The sequence below is a fragment of the Melanostigma gelatinosum genome, assembly GCF_949748355.1.
Source record: "Melanostigma gelatinosum genome assembly, chromosome: 5".
Taxonomy (NCBI): domain Eukaryota; kingdom Metazoa; phylum Chordata; class Actinopteri; order Perciformes; family Zoarcidae; genus Melanostigma; species Melanostigma gelatinosum.
The window spans coordinates 5,430,068-5,451,351 of record NC_136638.1 but is presented as its reverse complement, the minus strand read 5'-3'; the positions used below and the strand labels follow the sequence as shown (position 1 = coordinate 5,451,351).

The window sequence follows — 21,284 nt, the reverse complement described above, 5'->3', positions numbered from 1 at the left end:
AAAAACAGATAATATGGCCGATATCTTCACATAATTCAAAATGAGGCAAACATCGTCCATCAACTTTCAGCATGTTTGAGCATCAAGCATCATGATGTAAACACAGAGTCCACCAGGAGCAGCCGTGCACGTATATTACTTTGGCGAGCGCTTTTACATCACTCCGCGCAGAATATCTCTGCTCGCGGAAGCAAAATTTACACTATATAATATTTTATTTTTTTGAAATTCCTAACACAGCCGTTCTCGGCTTACACAAGACAACATATCCAGGTAAATTGTAAACCAGCTTTAAGAACACACAAAAATGAAGACACCTACATTCAGAGAGAGAGAGAGAGCACAATACCTACTATCTCCAAACAGTCGCTAACATGGAGGACAACACTTAAGTAAAATGTTAAGAATCCACAGCAACATCAGCTTGTGCATGAAAAACAGAGCCTGTAAAAGCAGAGTTGAGTACAGGAATGAGCAAGCATGAAAAAAAAAAAGATATCATTTTGTGTGCGCCCTCGACCTTCTGTGCTTCTTATGACGTGCCTCTTCCAGGTCAGAGGGGTGGAGCGATGAGTCACCGTGAGGTATGGAGGGTGATCGATGCCATGAAAAGAAACAGCAGCAGGGAGGAGTGCTCTGTAAGTTGACACTTTGGTGGGAGATTTTAAAAAAGCAGTTGAGAAGTGCAGTCGTAGAGGTGGATATAGCAGGAGTATAACTTTCTACACTTGTTTGTGGTATTTCCCAGTCTCATCTTATATATCTTAGACAGGTTTTGAGCATGTGGTGTGCTTGTGGTAGAGGATCAGTGGTAGTCGTGAGATAAAGTTATTTGGACATGGTAACCCCCACATGCTGCTTTGAAGATGGTTGATTACGAATTCCATGAAATGTACACCTTCATGCTGATCTATTTCAGATTGTCTTGTGTTTATTTGTGGTGGTGCAAGGGATCATAAAGCTCACGGTTCGGATCGTATCACAGATCAGATCAGAGATCAGATCAGCACAAAAGAAAAAAGGGAGCAAATATAACTTTTAGATTTGCCTGATCCTGTTGATTTGCTGCCTATACTAAATGCCGATCATTATTGATCCATAGATTGGCAGATATAGATCCATCTGTTTGATTATAGCAGCTGGTCTACAAGGCTACAGACTATTTGTTTGTTTTTTTCCTTTCAACCATTCTCAAGTTAGTGTAAACCATCAAAATACCAAATCTTATCCTGTTGCTTTGGAATAGCAATTCCAAATTGATCCAAATGATCGGAACCTTTGTTCGTTAGCCGTTAGCGGTGCTGCTAACTTTACTACCTCTCCTGTCAGTTTAAACACGGATTGGTTGTTTACAATGTAACATCAGAGATGGCCACTTGAACATCCTTCTCTTCCGTGGGTCCGAATGACTCCTCATACACCTCACCTTCCCCTTTCTGTGGCATTAAGCACCCTTCATACACAGCGCCGCACAACCACATTGCGCAACAGAAAGCAAGTGTGCCCTCCGCCTCGCACACGTTTTTCTGATCAGACCAGCCATTCATTCATCCAGCACTTGCTGAAACTGCAGCATTCATTCCCCCCCCCACCGTATCCCGGAGAGCAGCGATGTTTTCCTGCAGAGCGGCCTGGCAGAGGTGTGGGCCTCTGGCGCGGAGAGCAGCCTACAGGTTGCCCCGGGATGGTGAGTGTTCATCACTGGGACAAATTGGCAAAACACAAAATCGGAATTTCTCGTATTATTAACCGTTGTCTTTAACGCAAGACTTGCTATTTTAATGTGACGTTTTCTCGCGTCATCCGTCGCCTCCTGACTGAAGTGTGTGGAATAGTACACGTTGTCCTCGTGCGAATGTTTCTGCATAGCAGCATTCCCCCACCGAGCTGGAGAATGGCAATGGGCTGCCCATAGGATGTGAAGGTCAACTCGAGCTTTTTTTTATTTTGGGGGGGGGGGGGGGGCTGAAGCTGGGCTGTAACACGTTTGTGGTGTACTTTAATTTTTCTCATTTAAAGTGTGCGTCTCGAGAAATACGGGTATATTGTGAGCCCCGGTTGGAGTATTTCCGAATGACAGTTACCTCCCTTCTATCCACGGACAGAGTGCACACGCGTCCGAATGAACGCGGGCACGCGCTCTCTCTCTCTCTTCTCTGGGAAGTTCATGCCGTTTGAAAAGCGAACGTGAAGCATGCATCGTGTGTGACTTCACATGCTGCGGGTGGCGTGGAAACATGGTGGCCGCTGTCGGTCACGTGATGCGCTCGTGTGACTGCGGTCTAATGTAAAGAGTGTGGCTGACGTAAGCTCTCTGACGCCAATGTCAGCAGCTTCTCTCGCCATCGCTGATAATGACCTTACGTAACCACGGGTGACACATGGAAACTACTTAAGGTTCGTTAGCCGTTAATAATAATAATAATAATAATAATAAACTGCATTTTATTTGTAACGCACTTTTTATTAAAACAATCTCAGAGTGCTGTTAGCAGTGCTGAGTGAGGTTAAACTAGAGTGAGTGAAGATGTAGGCCAGCTGAAGGGGGTGTCCTTCAATCAGAGGATCGGTAGTTCGATACCCGCTAGTTTGTGTTGATGTGTCCTTAAGCAAGACACGTTACCACTTAACAGAGGATGGTATCATGGTCTAATCCTCCCGACATCTTGACCTGCATCCCCTCCACTGGCCACCCCCCCCCCCCCCCCCCCCCCCCCCCCAACTCCAACCTTGCTTAGACTTTAGCCGATTAGCTGGTAAAAATAACAGGGTGTCGTGTCAGAGCCTTGACTCCGGATTAGTTCCTGAGAACAGGAAGAGTTTAACCCCCTCAACACTGGACACGACAAGTCCCCGTACACTGGCTATGAAGTACTACACACAAAGCCACTTTCATACAGCCAAACTATCTACGACAACTAGTTAATGACATTGATTCATTTCATGTAATCTCGGGTTATTGATGACAGTGTCCGCCTCATAGAGTACATTAAATGTTCTTTAATCGCTATTCGGCGCATTAATTAATACAGTAGCGAACAACCGCTATCCATCTCCGTTTTTGTACTAAGGCTCTTCGGGGCACGGTCTCCACCAGAGGGTGCTGTTGTACAAGAAGTTATAGGCTTTTCTCTATTTCAGACGCAATAATGGCAAAGCTTTGTCTACTTCATCAAATGTTTGCAATTTGACATCATGTTCTGAATGAAATCTCTTCTCTAGAAACACATTGCTTTGTTGTGTGTGTAACTTGTGTGTCTTTGTACCTGATGCTGCTTGGTCTACTGCACTGATCATGAGTGGGGCCTGATGGCCAGGGTCCCTAAAAGCATCCCATTGGTTGGTTTTAAGGGGTGCAAGGGTGTACACGTGATATTGTACTTGCATTAACGTTACAATGGTCGTGATGACTCGTGTGGATTATTTAACTACGGTATGATTTAGCACTTTACACCGTGAGCAAAAATGGTAACGTTGCCTCTCAGCTTGACGGTGCGCACAGACAACCGTCGGACTGAATAAACGGGTCTGCTCTTGGCAGAATTCTAACCTGTATAAAGCTTTGTGGAAAGTGCGACGTTGCCTTGCGTGGACATGACGAGTCTGCCGGCTCGGTGAACCCTGGCCTTTTCAAATGCATATTTAAATGCGTATTAAAAACCCTATTTTCGGGCACTTCATCCATTATTCAAAAACAAACTTTTGGATTGCATGTACAATGTTTAAGAGGATGAGGCTGCTCAACAGATGACAAATGCACCTTTGGTTGCTGGCCATGAGCAGGCTGTTGGATGTTGACCTTTGGTGGTGCTATGTGTTGCTATGGTAAGATATGTAGTCAGATCTTCATCGTGTGATTTTTAGACGGTGTTATTCGGCTGTATGTTTGGATTGCATCATCACATGTTCTCGTGTGAATATTGTGTGGCCCCACCCAAAATGTTCATACCAAAATTGCCACTGCTGCTATCTGTTCAAGGATTCAAGGATCATTCATTTGGCATCATGCAACACAGGGATGCACAACGCAATTCAGCTGTAACACAACAAACGCGTGACGAACAAAACTAAAACAGTAATGCATTCCTGGAGCGCAGCTCTTGAATTAGCATCATAAGGAATGTAAACAGCAGATAATATGACCGGCGTCTTCACATTAAAAACTCAACACGAGGAAAAACATTATCAATCAACTCTGACTCTGATGTTTGGAGTCAGCTGAAACAACTGCAAGGCACTCGTTTGTCCTGTTTCCTGGATCTGTTTTATGAAAGGAATTCATTTGGGTGCTGTTTAGGTGCAGAGTTCATTGATTTACACAGTTTTTATAATGAAATGGTAAAAACTGACTTTGTTTAAGTGATGTGATGTCAGGAGTATTGGTAAAAGGTGTGGACTCCAGTCAAGTTTTTTATGAATAGTATTGTTAAATATTAAAATGGATAGCGTGACAGGCTCAAACCGAACTGCGTACCCGAGGGTGTATGCATCACCTTGCAGGTATCAAACAAGCCCTGACGAGCCTATTGTTTGGTAAAGTTGATCTACTCTGCTGAATCCAGTCAGAGCATGAGGCATCGTGAGCCCCTGGGTGCGTTCTCACCATATCTCCTTCTACACTGAGAGCTGACGCTTCGGGCTTGTGCAGCACATTGTTGTTATCCAGACCTGTGGGATCTTTTGAAAAGCTGCCGTGGGTCAAGTGTCATCAACAGTGAGGACACATGGAGGCAGAGCAGCCGATGTGAACAGTGAAGGCGAGGTTTATCATCCTCTGTGTTCTGTCTAGTGGTGCAAAGGATCATAAAACTCACGGTACGGATCAGAGTCACGGATCCGGTAACCGATCGGATCAGCACAAAAGAAAAAAGGAAGCAAATAGAACTTCGAGAGATCCCTGATCACATTCTTTTGCGGTGTTAGATCCTGGGGTACTTCTGGCCCGATACGAGGCTGCTTACTGACTCAGCTCTCTATTAAAAGATTGTCGAGCTGGTGTTCTTGCGAGGGAACTCGCCTGGCTCTTCTAACTGCCGTTACTCCCGACCTGTACCCTGCTTCCTCCGGTCTGAGTGCACTCGGTCGAGGGGCCACCCCGACCCCGGGCGCTCCTACCAGTCGCGTCGGTTATGGCAGCTTCCCTCTTCTGGATCCGTGCTCTTGGTAAATGCCAGGTTAGGTTTTAACGGCTAGGATTACTTCTAAAACCGTAAGGGATTGTTAAGTGGATTCGGCCTCTAGGATAACCTTACAGAACTCAGTTGTTTGACATACAATGGATTTAACTTTTTACTGCCACGAGGAACTTTTACTACTTGAGCAAATAAATGCACTTGAGAAATTTACTTTAAATGCAGATTAGGTATTTATTGCAGGTTATATTTAGTTAGTTAGCAAGGGTTAAGCTACAGCTCACATAAAATGTTACTACACTTGATTCGTTACTTTAATTTTCTTCTTTTAGATTGTACTCATTCGTTTTAGATGCCGAGACGGCTCGGTTGGAGCTGGATTTTCAATGGTGCGATGAAAAGGTTCTTTTGGAGTTGTTAGGAGCGAAGGTCTGGCCAGACCCTCGGTCCTCCTGCTCCCGCAGCGGAGTCCGTTCAACAGTCCTCAAGGCTCAGTACAAAGTCTTTCTAGGACTGCCGCGTTCCTCCGTTGTTCAGTTGTTAAAGTCGAGCAGTGGGGAGAGGAAAATCTCCGTCTTTCAATCTTTGTCCACGAACAGCGGTCTTCTTTCCGTGAACAGAGACGAAGTCCTCGAATACTTCAGTTACGATCGTCCGTATCTTCTTCTCAGAGTGTCTGGACGGCTCGTGCAGAAATCCCGTCTTGCTGTTTGCAAGTTACTTCTTTTATCATACTTTTGGGCTGCCTCTCGCGTCTCTCCCCCCTCTTCACTTATTCGATTTTTCTCTCCTTCTCTCTGCAGCCGTTATTTTCTTAAGGCCTGCAACTCAGCTCACTTCCTTTCTCTGTACTTTCTACACACAGACTGCACTATACTCAGATACACATTATTATTATTATCAGGTTTACATTTGTTAAATCACTCTATGTATTAAACATTCGTTATGTAACGATCATACACTTTATCTTTCGATTACACTTTAACTATTGATTTCTGAGTATATGCTTTATGCTTTTATATCCTGACCTTCCCCTGATCGTGTAGTATGTATCCAAGGCGGCTTTTTCTGTGAGCTCAACTCTTCTCGACAGCGGCGATACTATTTTTTCTTCATAAAAACACTCAATTCAAATGATAAAGGAGTTAATTAATTATTGTACTTTAATGGATTAAAACAAATGTCAGTTGTAGTCTTAATTATGTATTATAAGCTGTTAGAGATGTTATAAACAGGTCATAATTCATCTCTAATATCTATTTATACATGTTGTGAAACCGATTTTATTCAAGTTTTCTCACCAGTTCAAACACTGATTGGTTGTTTACGATGTAACATTGTCAGAGATCGGCAAACAGAAAGCATAAATGATGACCTGATCACATGTTTTACTGAACATTGATTGATAACGATCGTCAGTAAAACTATATTTCACCCTGCGATGGTTCACGTTAAACTGTGCAATCCGTGGTTCACGTGCGCGCCGAACCTTGAGGGGGGGGGGGGGGATCAATACGGATCGACAGTGGTCCAGTACTAGTTCTGTCACTCTGTTCCTTTCAGTGAATCACTTCCTGTTTGAGCCTTCTCTAAAGCCCCCTTTTTGGACTGCAGGAACCTTCCCCCGGGACGAGTAGGAACCTTTCTACCTGCGACCTGCAGAGACCCGGGTTGAAATAAACTTCTGGGGACACTCAACATTTCCCATCCCTTGTCCCCTGTCATGTTGTTTCTAATATGTCGGCGGACCAATTTGCCTGACCCGGGGCTGTCGGCCAAAACAGACGTTTGAATATTCGGTCTAAATAAACACATGTTCATGCCCTCGCTAGCAGGGAGCCTCCGTTTGGATCCCATCGGTTACGTGGTTTGTTTGCACGTCGTAACGTAGCAACTTGCTGTTGTTGAATTATTCCATGTCGAGCTTCACCCAACGTTTCCATTCTATGTTAATTAATGAGAGTGGCATTGATTGGCTCCTGTCATGCGGTTCATTCGGTGCTTAACATGTGACCTTTGAATCCTTTCCAGTTGTGCAACGGCGACCGATGTCATCCGTTCCTGGTGGGTCTGGAGAGAACATACTCTACACCCTGCTGTGTGGTGGAGTCTTTGTTGGCGCTGTGTCATACGTAAGTTGTATTATTTTTCATCATTTGATCATCATGATACGACCACGATACTAACTTGCACTTAAAAACATTGGCATTGTGTCCTCAGCAAAAGGTTTAAGCACTCAAGTGCAACAAACGAGCCAATCTTGTAGACTGACACAATTTGCAAAGTACCTGCGGTTTAAATCCTTTCATTTGACGAACTGAAATTTCTTTCGTCCTCCCACAGGCATACAGCACTGTGAGCACAGACGGCGCCAGGTTCAACGACCGCATTGCAGAACTCGATGCCAGACCCAAGGTGGAGTGGGTACCTAAGCCATGGCCCCCTAAGAGTAAGTATTCCTCAGCTGACACTTGTTTCCACCACTCTACCAGACTCCACTAGTGTTGATTCAAGACCAGATCCCCTCCACTAGCTCGCTAATTGTAATGTGTTGCACTAATAATGATTCTTGATAAAACGTTGCTCACGTATGCTTATCGTGCACGTACAAGCCATATTCGGGTTTCACCTCCCGATAGCTGGTTTTATTTTCAAACTTTTTCCAGGTTGGCAAATTATATCGATTTAAAGCTTTAATTCCTTCATCTTTTTAATGAGGCACATTGAGTCTGTGCCAGTTTATTCACTTACTCAAGAGATGACAACATGATGTTGTTTTATGCTTTCATTTTGTTCTGTCATCAAGTCGCTCACAGAACGGAGGGTTTTCACTCTGCGTACTTTCTGGTATTCGAGAAGATGGGAGATTTCCAGATCCCTTTTGGATCTCCACATCCTCCACCAGTGCATTGCCAGCGAGATGGTTTGATGTCAATCATCAAGCGGTTCCTGGAACTAGTCCAGCCGGACGATTGTTTCAACGCCGTCGACACTGTGTAGACCAGGGGTGTCAAACATACGGCCCGCGGGCCGGACCCGGCCCACCACGTCATTTTATGTGGCCCACGAATCCGCCAGCAAAAATAAAAAATAATAATTTTTTTTTTTTTTTTTTTTTTTACAAAAATTAAAAGTTAGATGTGAAAATAAAAATATCCCCATGGTCGAAATTATGAGATAGAAAGTCGAAGTGATGAGATGGCATGTTGTCTGTGTGCCGACATTAAAACTATCACAACAGGTGGACAGGAGATGCAACAGCCCATAAAGAGGATTTCCAACAAGTTTCTCAACATGCGTACTTCTCTGTACTGAAACGTCATCAGTCTCAGCCCAAGTACTGTTCCAATTCAAAGTTCACATCGAGCCAAGCACGGCCCTAATGCCCGGATGTGGCTCGCTCTGCCCATTTTACCCGGGATGCATCGGAGGTGACTTGTCTGTACTTGGGACAGCCAAATATCCCAGAATGCATTTTGCACCAGCAACAGGAAACAATGGCGGAGGAGAAATCACACAACTGGAAGTACGTGTTGTGGAAGTCACAGATATCCCGGGAAACTAAACTAACTATGTTAGGAGTACCGTAGTTACATTTACACCGTCTTACATTTACAACCGGCCCTTTGAGGGCGACCGTGATGCTGATGTGGCCCCAGAGTGAAAATGAGTTTGACACCCCTGGTGTAGACCGTAAAATATTGACATGGTCTCTGTGCCGTCACCGTAGCTTTGAAAGTGGGCGGCTCTAATGGTTAGCGTTGTAGCACAGCAGAGTGCAGTAAGGAAACAGCTGAGACTCATTTCCTCTCAATACAAACATCCTCTGGTCCAGTACACACGACTGTGTGTATTTTGTTTGAGTATCATATCTGTGTTTGTGATCCCTGATAGTCTGCTTTCTATTGGTTCTGGCTCGCAGAATCTTAACTGCCCGTGCCCACTTATCTCATCCATCCTAATGTGGAGGAGATAAGTTCACTTGATCCATTTGATCAAGTGTAAATGGATCAAATCTACCGATTGACAGTGTGCTCCCAAATCCCATCACCAGCAGCACAATCACTGCACAGACACGAATGCGTAGAAGATGAATCCACTGTGTAAAAGACTTTGCTTATGCCAAGTCTACCCATCACTTACGGTCAGAAAGGATCACCTCCAAGCATTGACAAATGGAGTTGGTTCCACAGAACTACAGTTTTAGGGGTTGTAGAACTGCATTTTTTGCTTTTGAGGAATCTTTTGTCCACCTTAAAACCAAATATTCCATTTTTACGTGAAAAAAAAATGACCGAAGTTAACTTAATGCATTCGTTGCTCCCCAAAGGACAAATCCTGTGTGATAAATAACAATAACGTTGGAAATTGAATATCCATTTCCAAAAGCATACCTAAGAAAACAAATGGCATAACTAGCGTGTTTGTACAGAAAAACGAATTGATTGCAATGCATATCAAAAGTCATTGTTCTTAAGCTGTAACAGAATGTAAACTGAGAGAGGTTCAGGACCTTTGCTGAACCTCTGCGTGTCCTCACTGCTCAGCTGCTGTCACTGTGGCTTGAATCTATGACATGAATGGTGTTTCTGTTTGCTTGCAGGCCGGGACGAAGAAGAGGGTAAGTCGCGTTGTCACAGACCTTCAGCATTCCATTCATTAACACTGCCTGAACACTTTCTGAATGCTCACTAAAATGCTGTGTTGAGTCCGGTTTTGGACTGGATTGGGCGTCTCTGGGCTATGTTTACTATCCCGACTCCAACATTGGTTGCAATGAAAGTTCATGATGGCACTAATCACTGTGTATTTGTTTGAACACTCACGGTTCCAAGATTAGCCCGCCGACGGCGGGAAGGTAATTAGTCAAGTGACGTACACACCGAAAACGGAGACGATTGTGACGGTCGTCATTCCATCGCCGCCATTGGCGACCGAGCTGCAGACTAAAGAGCTAAAGCTGATATTCATGGTTGACTTATTCGTCTTTCATCAGTGAAGTGACACACTTTCGGTTAATATTTGGCTCTCGACAATCACACAAAATAGAAGTTTGTTGGGTGAGCTATAGGTGGAACTGAGAATGAGGAGCACTTTTTGTTTTACTGTCCTATCTACGGGGACATGAGGGATGTACTCTTTCGTAAAATGACTTCCATTCATGTAGATTTCTTTCTATGGAAAACTTGAGGAAAACCTTTTTTTGTAGCAGATTTTCTTCGGCAGGTCTGGGAGAGAAGGCAGAATAGTGCAAGACCGAGCGGTGAAGTAACCTGTGATTTTGTAATTGAATGAAACTTAATGGAATGTGTCCACTGCAGCTGTAATTTGAGGGTTGGGCACGTTCATGACATGAAAATAAAGATATCAGTCAATATAGGTTAAATAATGGCTTCTACTGATGAACTCAATTTGCACAATATAAGAAAAGGACAGAACAAAGAGTATCCTGAGGAGCTAAGCTTTGTCGGTGCCCATATTTGCAACTCATTTTTAACATAATCCTATTCTGCGTAGAGCTTGGCTATACTCGGCCAATCCAATTTTGACAAATCCGTCCTCCCATGTGACCCCAGACTCAACTCTCCTGAATTGTTATCCTACTGGCCAAAAGGCTTCGGCCCAATCTCCAGTCTCACAGGCTTTAAGGTCCTCGAGGGTTTAGTTCTGTTCCACTGTCAAATCATCCAGTGTTTTAGGACTCTCAGACATTTGGAACACTTTCAGTCACTCCACATTTCTGTCGACATTACCCACAATTCATAGCAATCTGCCGTTAAACACGGGGTTACCAGTGTTAAACAAAGAGGATGCCACATGGGTGTTCAGCCTGTCGTATTGCATTTACTCAGAAACATTAAGGATTAAAGATTTTGTCATTAAAGCTGTTTTGACAAAAATGAGTGAATAGATTATTTGAAATGACCTCATCTTTGTGAGGAAAGAGCCTGGAAGATGTTCAAATCAGGGAGTAAGAAATGTAAAATAAATACCCACATTTGTACATCATATTGTCATGGTAACGTGATATGTTTCAGCAAAGTTGTTCCATTTGTATTCACAACATTTCATCTACCAGGTGACGTCAGTTAAGTCCCTGAGGGTTTTGGGTTTAGGGCCTTAGGGGGACATTGGGATTGGGCCTTAGTCTCCATCGGTCTCTTCCTTTGGTACCACTCGATCCCTCGTATCTCTCTCTTCATTGTCTCCCTCATACTTCTCTGTGTTTCCAAGAGGCTTCAGATAAAAACAATCTTTCGTCGTTATTTAATCGATCTCTGCTCCAAGTGAGACAAACTGCTGACTTTTGTCATAGTTTGCTGATGACTAAAGCTTGTTCTCATTAGAGCGCTTGCCATCAACCTCACCAGTGCATCGTGGTAGCAGCTCATACCCATTTATTGATTGTATTTTTTGCTAACTACACACCACTTCTGTGGTTGATCTGTAGTTTGACAATGACCTTGTGTAAATTGAACTGGGCTCTTTTGAGAGAGCACGAGTCCTTCCTCCCGTTTCTCTAATTCTTTGTGTCTTTGCTCTTTTCAGTGTAATGGTAAAGCTAAGGTCCTCTGTGGCCGCATGGAGATCCGTCCTAGAACTGGATTCTTTGGATCTGAAAAGGGAAACAAAAATCCCTCTCTCCTTCCTCCCTCCCTCCCCCTCCTGTACTGATAAGAAAGAGAGAGTGCTCCACTCAGCCTAAAACCTCGGGACAAGTCTGTGAAGGATATTGATTCCGTGCACCGTCCTTCATTCTTTTTTTGTTTGCGCCTCTTGCTGATAAATGTAAATGTGCAACCCTGTGAAGAGGATAAATGGACTCGACAGAAGAGTCTGAAACATTCTTCATGGACTTTTCTTTAGTCAATGGACTTCATCACTGCTCAACACCACTGTGGGTTGTAAGGAGAGGATTTGTTAATGCGGGACATTTGGTGAACATGTACTGATGTATCTGGTGAGCGATTATTCATCCACTGTATTTGCAGCCGCAAAGGGCCACTTCAAAAATCATTCAAATAAATCGTTACGCATTGAGACTTGGGGAAAGCTTTTTATAGCAGTCGTGTTTTCAGTATGAAAGAGTGGATTAAAAGGTTGCAAGTCGCTTCCTTTGATCATGATCAAGTGTTGATCGAGTCAAAGTGGACTCCTGGGCCAGTCTCCCACAACTCTGTGTGCTTCTGCTGATGGTCAATGTGGAGGATCCCTCCGTTTAAAGATTAAACAAGCTCAACCTACCTGGGCTGGTCTCGCTGTCAGACTCGCTGTCGGAGCTCCAGATAGCACGTAGTTTGTTAATTGGATGGTAAGAACCCAAATTCAACTTGACCCCCTTCTACCCTGCACCTTGACCCGCACCCCTCTCCTTCCCCCTGCCCCTCCCCCTCTCCTGTCTATGTCATGCACCTCCCTGTCTTTGAGTTTGCATGCGGTTTAATGTCGTGAATGTGTCGCCTCTTTGTTGTTTTTTTCCCAGAAGAAGTATTCACTGAGGCAGTGGTGTGTTTTAAAAGTGGCTTGTCAGCCTGCTATGTTTCCATCCAACGGCCTGTCCCACACAGCTGGTATACACTTAGTCCAACGAGGTTACACTTGTCTTTGCAATGCACCTCTTGTGATCGGACGCACCGCAACGGAGCTCAGCTGTGTCCCCACATGTGTGTTGACGGTTAACGCAACCTCAATGATGGCCATCGGATATATTTTGCGGTCAAAAGAGCAGCTATAAAAATGGTAGATTTCATTTTCTATCAATTCTTCATAATAAAAGTCCACCGTTATTTTTTTTGCTGCCTTCTCTTCCTCCGTCTAGTAGTAGTAGTTGAGTTATTGAAGAATGGCTGCTAACAAAGCTCATTTTCCTATTTTCTTTTCACAGTACAAGTCCCCTGTTATTTTGTTATTTAAAAGCTTTTATTTTAAATCATTTCCATCATCAGTAGCGGCTGTGCTCCAGCCTGGTTGTCCTCTCTTCCCATTGCTGTCCACAGGAGATGATGATGGAGAGACCCACATTTAATAAACTGTCTGTGTTGTGTCCACATGCTGTCCACACCTCACTGACACCACTGAGGTGTGGACAGCATGTGGATACAACGCAGGCCACCTCGGCATACAGCCCCGGCTGGTCCGATCCTGATCTCCGAGCGCACAGACTTGACAGTCAAAGCGTCCCGGCATAACCGGATGACAATAGTTTGCACTGAAAAGACCCGTGTCAGCCCTACTACATTTGAGTGCGCCCTCTCCGTTGTGTAGTTCAACACACCTTGGATGGAAACCCAGCTGCTGATAATATAACAACAATGCCGCTTTTTAAAATTATGGTTTATCTTCTAACGTGCAGCGTCTGTGTCTGTAGAAAGCACAGAGCAGCTGCACCGCTGATTTGATATCGTTGAGGGAGGGTGGCTGCTTACTGTAGTAGATAGAAGAGTGTGGTAGTGGTGCTCTGGCTAATGCGCTCCTTCTGCTTCTTGTGTTCCAGCTGGAGAGGAGGGGGAGGAAGTGGCAGCTGAGGAGGCCGGCGGAGAGGCTGAGGTCGGCGAAGAGGAGGCGGCCGCTGATGGCGAGGCAGAGACTGTAGCCGAGGCGGTTTCCGAGGCGGCGGAGGAGGTCGCCGAGGCCGCGCAGGAAGTGGAGACGGTTGCGGAAGAAGTGGCTCACATGGCCGAAGCGGTCCAGGCTGCCGCAGAGCCAGCCGCCGTCCCCGCCGAGGAGCCCGACAGCAACGGTACGACTTCTTCACCTGAGGTGGTGGTGGAGGAGGAGGAGGAGGCGGCAGCTGCCTCTGAGGCCTGAAGATCCACACAGTCATTATAGGGAAACATACACGCGCACTACCAGACACAACCGCAACTATCTCTAAACCACTTTCAATTAAGAGCCACTGAGAACAGTAACGCTGGTAGCTGTCTAGAACCCTAGAGGGTAGTTGCTTCTCCTTGGGTGCCTGGGTTCACCTCTTGTTCATCATCCTCTATTCATTTCCTAAAGCTGTATATTATTTTCTCTCATATTTATTGGAGTGGGTATCGGGCGCAGCATTGTGCAATTGAAGCGTGATTTCTGTTGGTGTGCAGCGTAGATCACCTTGTGCGATGTCTATATTTGTTCAGATTATAACGGAGCCCTCTACTCAGCAGGCTCCTCTTGGTGTACAGCTGCACACCACAGGGAAACATTTCCAAAGTGGCAAAGAGGTCTTTATGTGACTCTTATGTAGTTATGGGTGAAATAAATGTGATCACTGTGAACACAGAATCGGCAGGAACAGCCCTCAAATACTGTTATATTATTGGTATATTTTTGTTACGAAGGGCCTCATGCTATTTCACGAGATTTGACCAAACACTGTATTTCATTGAAAATCTCTGTACTGTTGCACTTCCTCGCCACGTGTCAACGAGCAGCTGTGTATACCTGACAGCAAGAGGAGATGGCTCGGTACAAACTGTAACTGCTGCAGTGTGCTCTTTTTATTTTCAGTGTAATGTGAAACTCGTCACCGAGTGATTTAACCCACATGTGATCATTATTTTATTTGACTTATAACTGGTTAATGAGCACTGTCAACATTTTAGGGTAACTCATCAAGCCACACAATAAAACCTTTATCAAAGCGGAAAGGTTTACTGCAGTCTTTAATTTGTCTGAATTGGTCTTTTAATCCTAATTTGTGTTGGAGCTTTTAAGGATCTTTTCTCGCTATCCGTTCCAAGTTTAAAGTCTCTCGTATTGAATGTTGGTCAACATGGAACTTGCAGATGTAAGCTCGCTCGTTTCATTTATTAAGTGAGCATTTCAGCTTGATTGAAATGCACACTTAATAAATGCATTTTCATATGCGTTGCATTTTCTTCTCACTGCTTTCTGCGCCCAACTCTACTTTGCTACACTGTCAGAGAGGCACTGTGACCTGTATTTGTCAAGAACACAACCCTTACCTTCTGCATGGGTCTGTGCACGATGACCGAAAGTATGTTCCATTTGTATTGTTCAAAATTCCCAGTCTCTTCACAGATACTGTGTATCGGCACCGCTGCATGTTTTGTGGAAAAGTGAAAGAAATCTCATACGTACGTGCGTGTTGATATTTATCATGTACTCTTATTCTGATATGGAAGATCTTCATTGGTTTATGGCACTACATCGACACTCTTAGCGACTAAAACTGCTTCTCTGTTGCACCTTATTCTTCTACTGCAACTGTTGACATTGCACCTGCACGTTGTCTCAATCCACCAGATAGATTTTCACTGGATTTGGTTAAACACCACAAGTTGAGTTACCTTAATGTGGGAAAAAATATATAACTGAAGCATCAGTGATGTTTGGATGGCTGGGTTTTGTGTTTCAGTGCTGCTGGCAGCTGCCTCTGCTCTAGAAGTACCAAAGATCACTGGAGTAAAGGAAGAGGTGGCAACTGCTGTTGAAGACATCGATGAGTCCGTGGCACCAGTTGAGAAGGCTACTAAACCAGTAGAAGAGGCCCTTGCCCCAGTAGAGGCTGCACCTGCTGAAGAAGCCCCTCCACCAGTAGAGGCTGCACCAGTTGTTGTAGAGGCCCCAGTAGAGGCTGCACCAGTTGTTGTAGAGGCCCCAGTAGAGGTTGCACCAGTTGTCGAAGAGGCCCCAGCCCCAGTAGAGGTTGCACCAGTTGTCGAAGAGGCCCCAGTAGAGGTTGCACCAGTTGTCGAAGAGGCCCCAGCCCCAGTAGAGGTTGCACCAGTTGTCGAAGAGGCCCCAGCCCCAGTAGAGGTTGCACCAGTTGTCGAAGAGGCCCCAGCCCCAGTAGAGGTTGCACCAGTTGTCGAAGAGGCCCCAGCCCCAGTAGAGGTTGCACCAGTTGTCGAAGAGGCCCCAGCCCCAGTAGAGGTTTCACCAGTTGTCGAAGAGGCCCCAGCCCCAGTAGAGGTTGCACCAGTTGTCGAAGAGGCCCCAGCCCCAGTAGAGGTTGCACCAGTTGTCGAAGAGGCCCCAGCCCCAGTAGAGGTTGCACCAGTTGTCGAAGAGGCCCCAGCCCCAGTAGAGGTTGCACCAGTTGTCGAAGAGGCCCCAGCCACAGTAGAGGTTGCACCAGTTGTCGAAGAGGCCCCAGCCACAGTAGAGGTTGCACCAGTTGTCGAAGAGGCCCCTGCACCAATGGAGGCTGCACCAGTGGTTGAGGAAGCCTTGGCGCCAGTAGAACCTGATGTTACCACAGCTCTTGGTGAAGAACCAGTCACCACCACAGTTGAGGAAGAAGTTGCGGCAACCCCTGCTGCAGAAGTAGAAAGCCATGTGGTGGTGGAAGAAGCAGCTACTGAGACCCTGGCAGAAGGTGCAAAGAGAGAGTACATTGTCGTGGTCCTGGAAGGAACACCTAAAGCTGATAAATCGCCCAAGGTGCTTGGAGTGAGGTCCATGACTGGTAGAATCATACCAGCTCCAGACGACGACGCCCATGCTTCTGAGGTACCAGATAACTTTGTTTTTTGACTGATCTCAGATTGGTTACTCCATGTACGGACGCTGATCAGTATTTTTCTCACATGTCCTAATCTTGGTTTCAGTGTAGCAGTGTTTTGAGAAAGGCTTTAAGAGACCAATTTGTGTTATCAGTATGCTTCACTAATTATATATAGTGGTTTAAAAAAAAATCTCTTTAACATGGGTTTTTACACTCTGCTACTCAGGGTAGGCGACGCCTTCTTAGGATGCAAATGCAGTAGTTCCAAATAAGGTACTGAGCCTTTAATTTATTTCTACCATGGTAGTTAGAGCATGCTGTGGACATGACATACTTATTCTTAAAATATAACATTCCCACCCGTCCACATTTCTATGCTGACGGTTCAAATACACTCTAGGGATGTAGAATTGTTTTTTTTGGTTTTTAAATATATTAATATTGGAATATGTTAAATATATTGGTGTTCGTATGGCTGCAGACAGTGTACACTACGATTGACTTCAGTGCTTCTGTCCATCACAGTAAACAGCTTCCTGAATGATGACTTTCTATCCTGCAGAAGAAGATGGATGTGCCTTCCTCCAACACTTTGCCCTTACTCCCATAAAAAACACTGCAAGGGATAATATGTCATTCCAGTGTAAAGATACACATACCGCACAGTGTTCAATGCCCGCTTTGTGGAGCCATCAACCCGACATATGAGCCCCTTACTGTGACACTCTACACCAGGGGTCTCAAACTCCCGGGCCGGGAGTTTTTTTTCTTTTTTTTTAATAATAATAAAAATATCCCCATAGTCGAAATTATGAGATAGAAAGTCAAAAAGATGAGCTTGAAAGTCAAAATTATGAGATTGAAAGTCAAAATTATGAGATTGAAAGTCTAAATTATGAAATAGAAAGTCAAATGATGAGATACTTAAACAGTTAGAAGCATCTCTTTGGCTGGTTACTGTACATTTAACATGGAAATGTATTGTGAGTACATTGAAGACTATTTTAAACTGTGAATGCAGAGAGTTATTTCACAATATGTTACGAGTAGTTACATTTACAACCGGCCCTTTGTGGGCGACCATGATGCTGATGTGGCCCGGAGTGAAAATGAGTTTGAGAGCCCTGCTCTACACCGACTTCCATGTCTTGACTCCGTAGATTAGCCCAGTCAGTAGTTGAACAGATCTCTGGTATATCTTTTAGTAGCCTCACTGAGCCATTCAGTTACAGTCAGTGTTTACTGCTTCAGAAACTAGTTACACATTTTAGAGAAGCAAGGGGGCGGGGGTTGTGTTTTACTTCAGCATTCTACACAGCAGGAAAACACCTGTTGTACTATTGTTATGAAGAAACACCTTGACCACACTGGCTCAACGGCCCCTTTGTACAGAAGCTACCTCACCGGTCGTCATGTTTTCAGTCCTTACAAATGAAACTCCTGACCTCTTTATGACGCAGTCACACAGAGGTTACACTTCCTGAGCCAACAACACAGTTTCTAAGCCACTGACTTCAATATGCACATCGTTATTCTTTTCAAAAGCTGTCATTTGATCACCCAAACTCATCTTATAAAACTAAATACTGGAGGCGTTTTGATTTCATGACACTTTTCTAATTATTATTCAGTGAATGTATGAAATACATGGGACATTTATTAAACTTTTTGTCCACATCTGCGCCTCAGTCATTGATCTAGATTCAATACGTAACAGTTTGTTTTTAATCTAGGCTGTGGGTTGAGGGAGGTGGACGAGCAACATCGTGTTCTTTCACTCTTTGCTTTTCTTGTCTTAGTTCTAGCGGTCAGGTCTGTGTAGATGTGTGATTTAATGGCTTTGCAGCAAGTATGAACAGTAGTAATATCAGATATGTGGGTGTGACATGAAGTGTGTGTGTGTGTGTGTGTGTTTTGGAGGTGTTGCGTAATGTCTGAAGTGAAGTCTCCCGTGTGAAATGCTTTGACAGCTGCTGTTGTGGTCCTTTCTTCTGGGACTTCCTCTTTCAGATGTTCTCACCTCTACCATTGAACCTCTGGCTGTGTTAGCTCAGTGGACTGTATTTGAAATGGAATCACTGAGGTTAGATTTGAACAAGACCATGAATTCTTTGAAATGGAAATGAGAGAAATTACACTCTTGGCGGTCTTCGCTGCTCGCAGAAAGGATTTTGTAGTCTGATGTGAGTGGATGCCTTTGACTTGGCAAAGGACTGAAACTGACTGTTTCACATAATACCGTTTTTCTTGTTTTTTTGCTTAATAAAGTGGGATTAAACATGATTTCTGTGCTGTCATTCTTAAGCCAATTTTTCCCACAACAATTGACTGCTTGACTCGCCCTAAGTTGACATAAGTGTGTGTCCTGTAAAGTCACAAAAACAGACGAGCAGCCCCTGTGCTAAATGATTCAAGTTCAAAGTAATGATAATGGGTTACTGGTCATTTTAAATGGCTGGTGTAATACATTGTCACCCTGCAGCGCTCATCTCCTGTGCTCTCTCTGTTTGTGCTAATCTCCTCCAACTACACACACACACACACACACACACAATGTCAGTCAGCTGAAGGGCTGCGGTGGAGACTGAAGTGAAGACGACAACTACACTCGTTACTGTTAGTGCAATAAAACTTTCTGGAGTAAAAAGTAAAAACTTTGTCAAATCTGTTGAACAAGCATGAACATGTAAACCGAATTCAAGCTGCTCTCATCCACCACCGCTGTGTTTACGGCACACTAGCTCGGCTAAAGCTCTTTTTTTTTTAAACAAAAGCTGAGTGTCTGTAGTCTAACTGTTCATCTTAGTTTGTTCTTGTAAACGTATCTGCTGCCTGAGACAAAGCAGCTCCTCTCTCTAGAGGTATACCTATATGAATATATATCTATTAATCAGCAGAGGACAGGAGGGAAGAGGACTGACTCATGTTCTTCATTCATTACAAACTTCACTGAGGAATGTTATTTAGTCATATTTGTTTCCAGTAAGATATTATTGACTTTAAAAGTGACTGTTGCTGCTCTAAAAACAGTGTTTCGTTCTATCTAGTCTAAAAAATATATAATAATCCTGCTCTGAATTAATTTTTTTAATTGTATGTTTTTATAATTAATTATGTAGTCATGAAGACTAACAGAGTATTGATAAGAGTATAGCTCCTAGCAGTAATACTATCCTAAAGATACCTATCTCTACCTGAAGGACATCGCCCTTCTACACGAGGGAAGAGTGAGCTGAGGGGTATTTAGTTGGTTGTAATCTGCAACTCGCCACTAGATGGCACTAAACCTCACACACTGCTCCTTTAAAGTTACTGGGAGGAACTTTTAACTGGTAATGAAACAGCCTCCGTTTCATACTGATGCCTTTCTATGTATATAGATAGATAGATAGATGTAAACTTTATTTATCCCCAGGGGGAAATTCGTTTGTAGCAGGAGCAATTTACAGCAGCAGCAATATAGTTATTCTTCATGCTTGAAATCAGATGAAATCGTCCGGGTTCACTGGAAACTGATTCAGGTCAGACTCCAGCGGGGCCTCCAGCAGAGACCAGCCCACCATGGACAGACACAGATCCTCCAGCAGAGACCAGCCCACCATGGACAGACACAGATCCAGTTTCGCTGTTGCCTTCGACCTTGCAGTCGAAAGCTCTGACGGGAGGAGGAGAGCTCTGCGCCCGTCAGCAGTGGCGACTCCTCTGGCCAGGAGCAGAGCTTAGGTTCGCTGCTCCTCCGATCCCTGCTGCTGATGGGATGGATCACGCTGGAGGGAGGCAGGGCAGAACCAGGACTGAGCAGGGCAGACTGTCAAACCCTGCTGCGTAAAAACAAGAGCTTTTTTAAAGGGAATCTGGTGTACGGGACCCCCCCCCACACACACACACACTTTCATCCAGAGGGACTGCCAATATTAACACAAAATGGAAGAAAGGGTATTTTTTGAAGCAGTTTCTTATGATGTGATCATACATTAAAACATTGTTATTATTATTACCATGCAAGAGGCCACCTGCTAGGTGGACTATCTAATCATTCATACTCATTCATACACCGCAGGCACAGCGATTCTGGAGGTCAAAGGTCACTGTGACCTCAGGTCTAACCCTTTCTCTGGAATGTGTTATGTCTGGAACAACACATTTCCTCAAATGTAACACAAACATCTACCTGCACTGGGTGAACTGATTAGAATTTTGTGGTCAAAGGTCACAAAACACGTTTTTGTGAGAAACAAGTGACAGTAGAGTGCAGATGGCAGAGAGTACATATCTTTACATTAAAATTCATAATTAATCTGGAATGTAAACAATGGTTTTTGGGGGAGGTTACACATTTACATTCTACTAGGACGTGTCGGCTACTTTGCATGTGAATAAGGTGCCAGAGAGCATTAAAAAGCATCAAAATAGAGCAGGTTGATTGAAAACATTCCCGGGGGAAGATCCCCCCCAGGTCCGCCAGTTATAACTATTCCACATAAATGCTAAGCATTTTTTTCAAATTATACTGACTGCTTATAGACTTAGATTAACTTTTGGATGTATTGTGGAATGGAACAAAGACTGTGGATTTTGTCCCTCATCTCTTAAATTAGAGGCACATCAGAAAGGCCTGTAAGAGTAGGGGGGATGATTCTGGCAAGTAAAAACGTTAACGGTGTTCGTTTGGGCACCTGGCCGTTGTTTTCAGA

The 21,284-nt window shown here is 44.3% G+C and overlaps 1 protein-coding gene across 3 annotated transcripts; it reads left to right on the top strand.

The window, feature by feature from the left end:
* Positions 1-1,487: 1,487 nt before the first annotated feature.
* mgarpa (mitochondria localized glutamic acid rich protein a) lies at positions 1,488-18,873 on the top strand. Of its 3 annotated transcripts, XM_079269361.1 has the most exons (9): positions 1,488-1,687; positions 7,164-7,264; positions 7,476-7,581; positions 9,736-9,753; positions 13,627-13,872; positions 15,499-15,788; positions 15,822-16,595; positions 16,817-16,863; positions 17,116-18,873. In XM_079269361.1, exons 1-8 carry the CDS (start codon positions 1,612-1,614, stop codon positions 16,850-16,852), a joined length of 1,647 nt encoding a protein of 548 aa, XP_079125487.1. In that variant the 5' UTR covers positions 1,488-1,611; the 3' UTR covers positions 16,853-16,863; positions 17,116-18,873. The 3 variants fall into 3 exon arrangements, with proteins under 3 accessions (XP_079125487.1, XP_079125485.1, XP_079125486.1); XM_079269359.1 differs by having other exon boundaries at positions 15,499-16,595; XM_079269360.1 differs by lacking the exon at positions 16,817-16,863 and having other exon boundaries at positions 15,499-16,595.
* The last annotated feature ends 2,411 nt before the right edge of the window (positions 18,874-21,284 follow it).

What these genes read in the sequence shown, in the direction of transcription:
- mgarpa (XM_079269359.1), top strand. Translation starts at nt 1,612, where the DNA reads ATGTTTTCCTGCAGAGCGGCCTGGCAGAGGTGTGGGCCTCTGGCGCGG. An exon ending in CGAGGAGCCCGACAGCAACG is followed by an intron (nt 13,873 to 15,498) that starts GTACGACTTCTT and finishes TTTGTGTTTCAG; the next exon opens with TGCTGCTGGCAGCTGCCTCT. An exon ending in ACGACGCCCATGCTTCTGAG is followed by an intron (nt 16,596 to 16,816) that starts GTACCAGATAAC and finishes TCTGCTACTCAG; the next exon opens with GGTAGGCGACGCCTTCTTAG.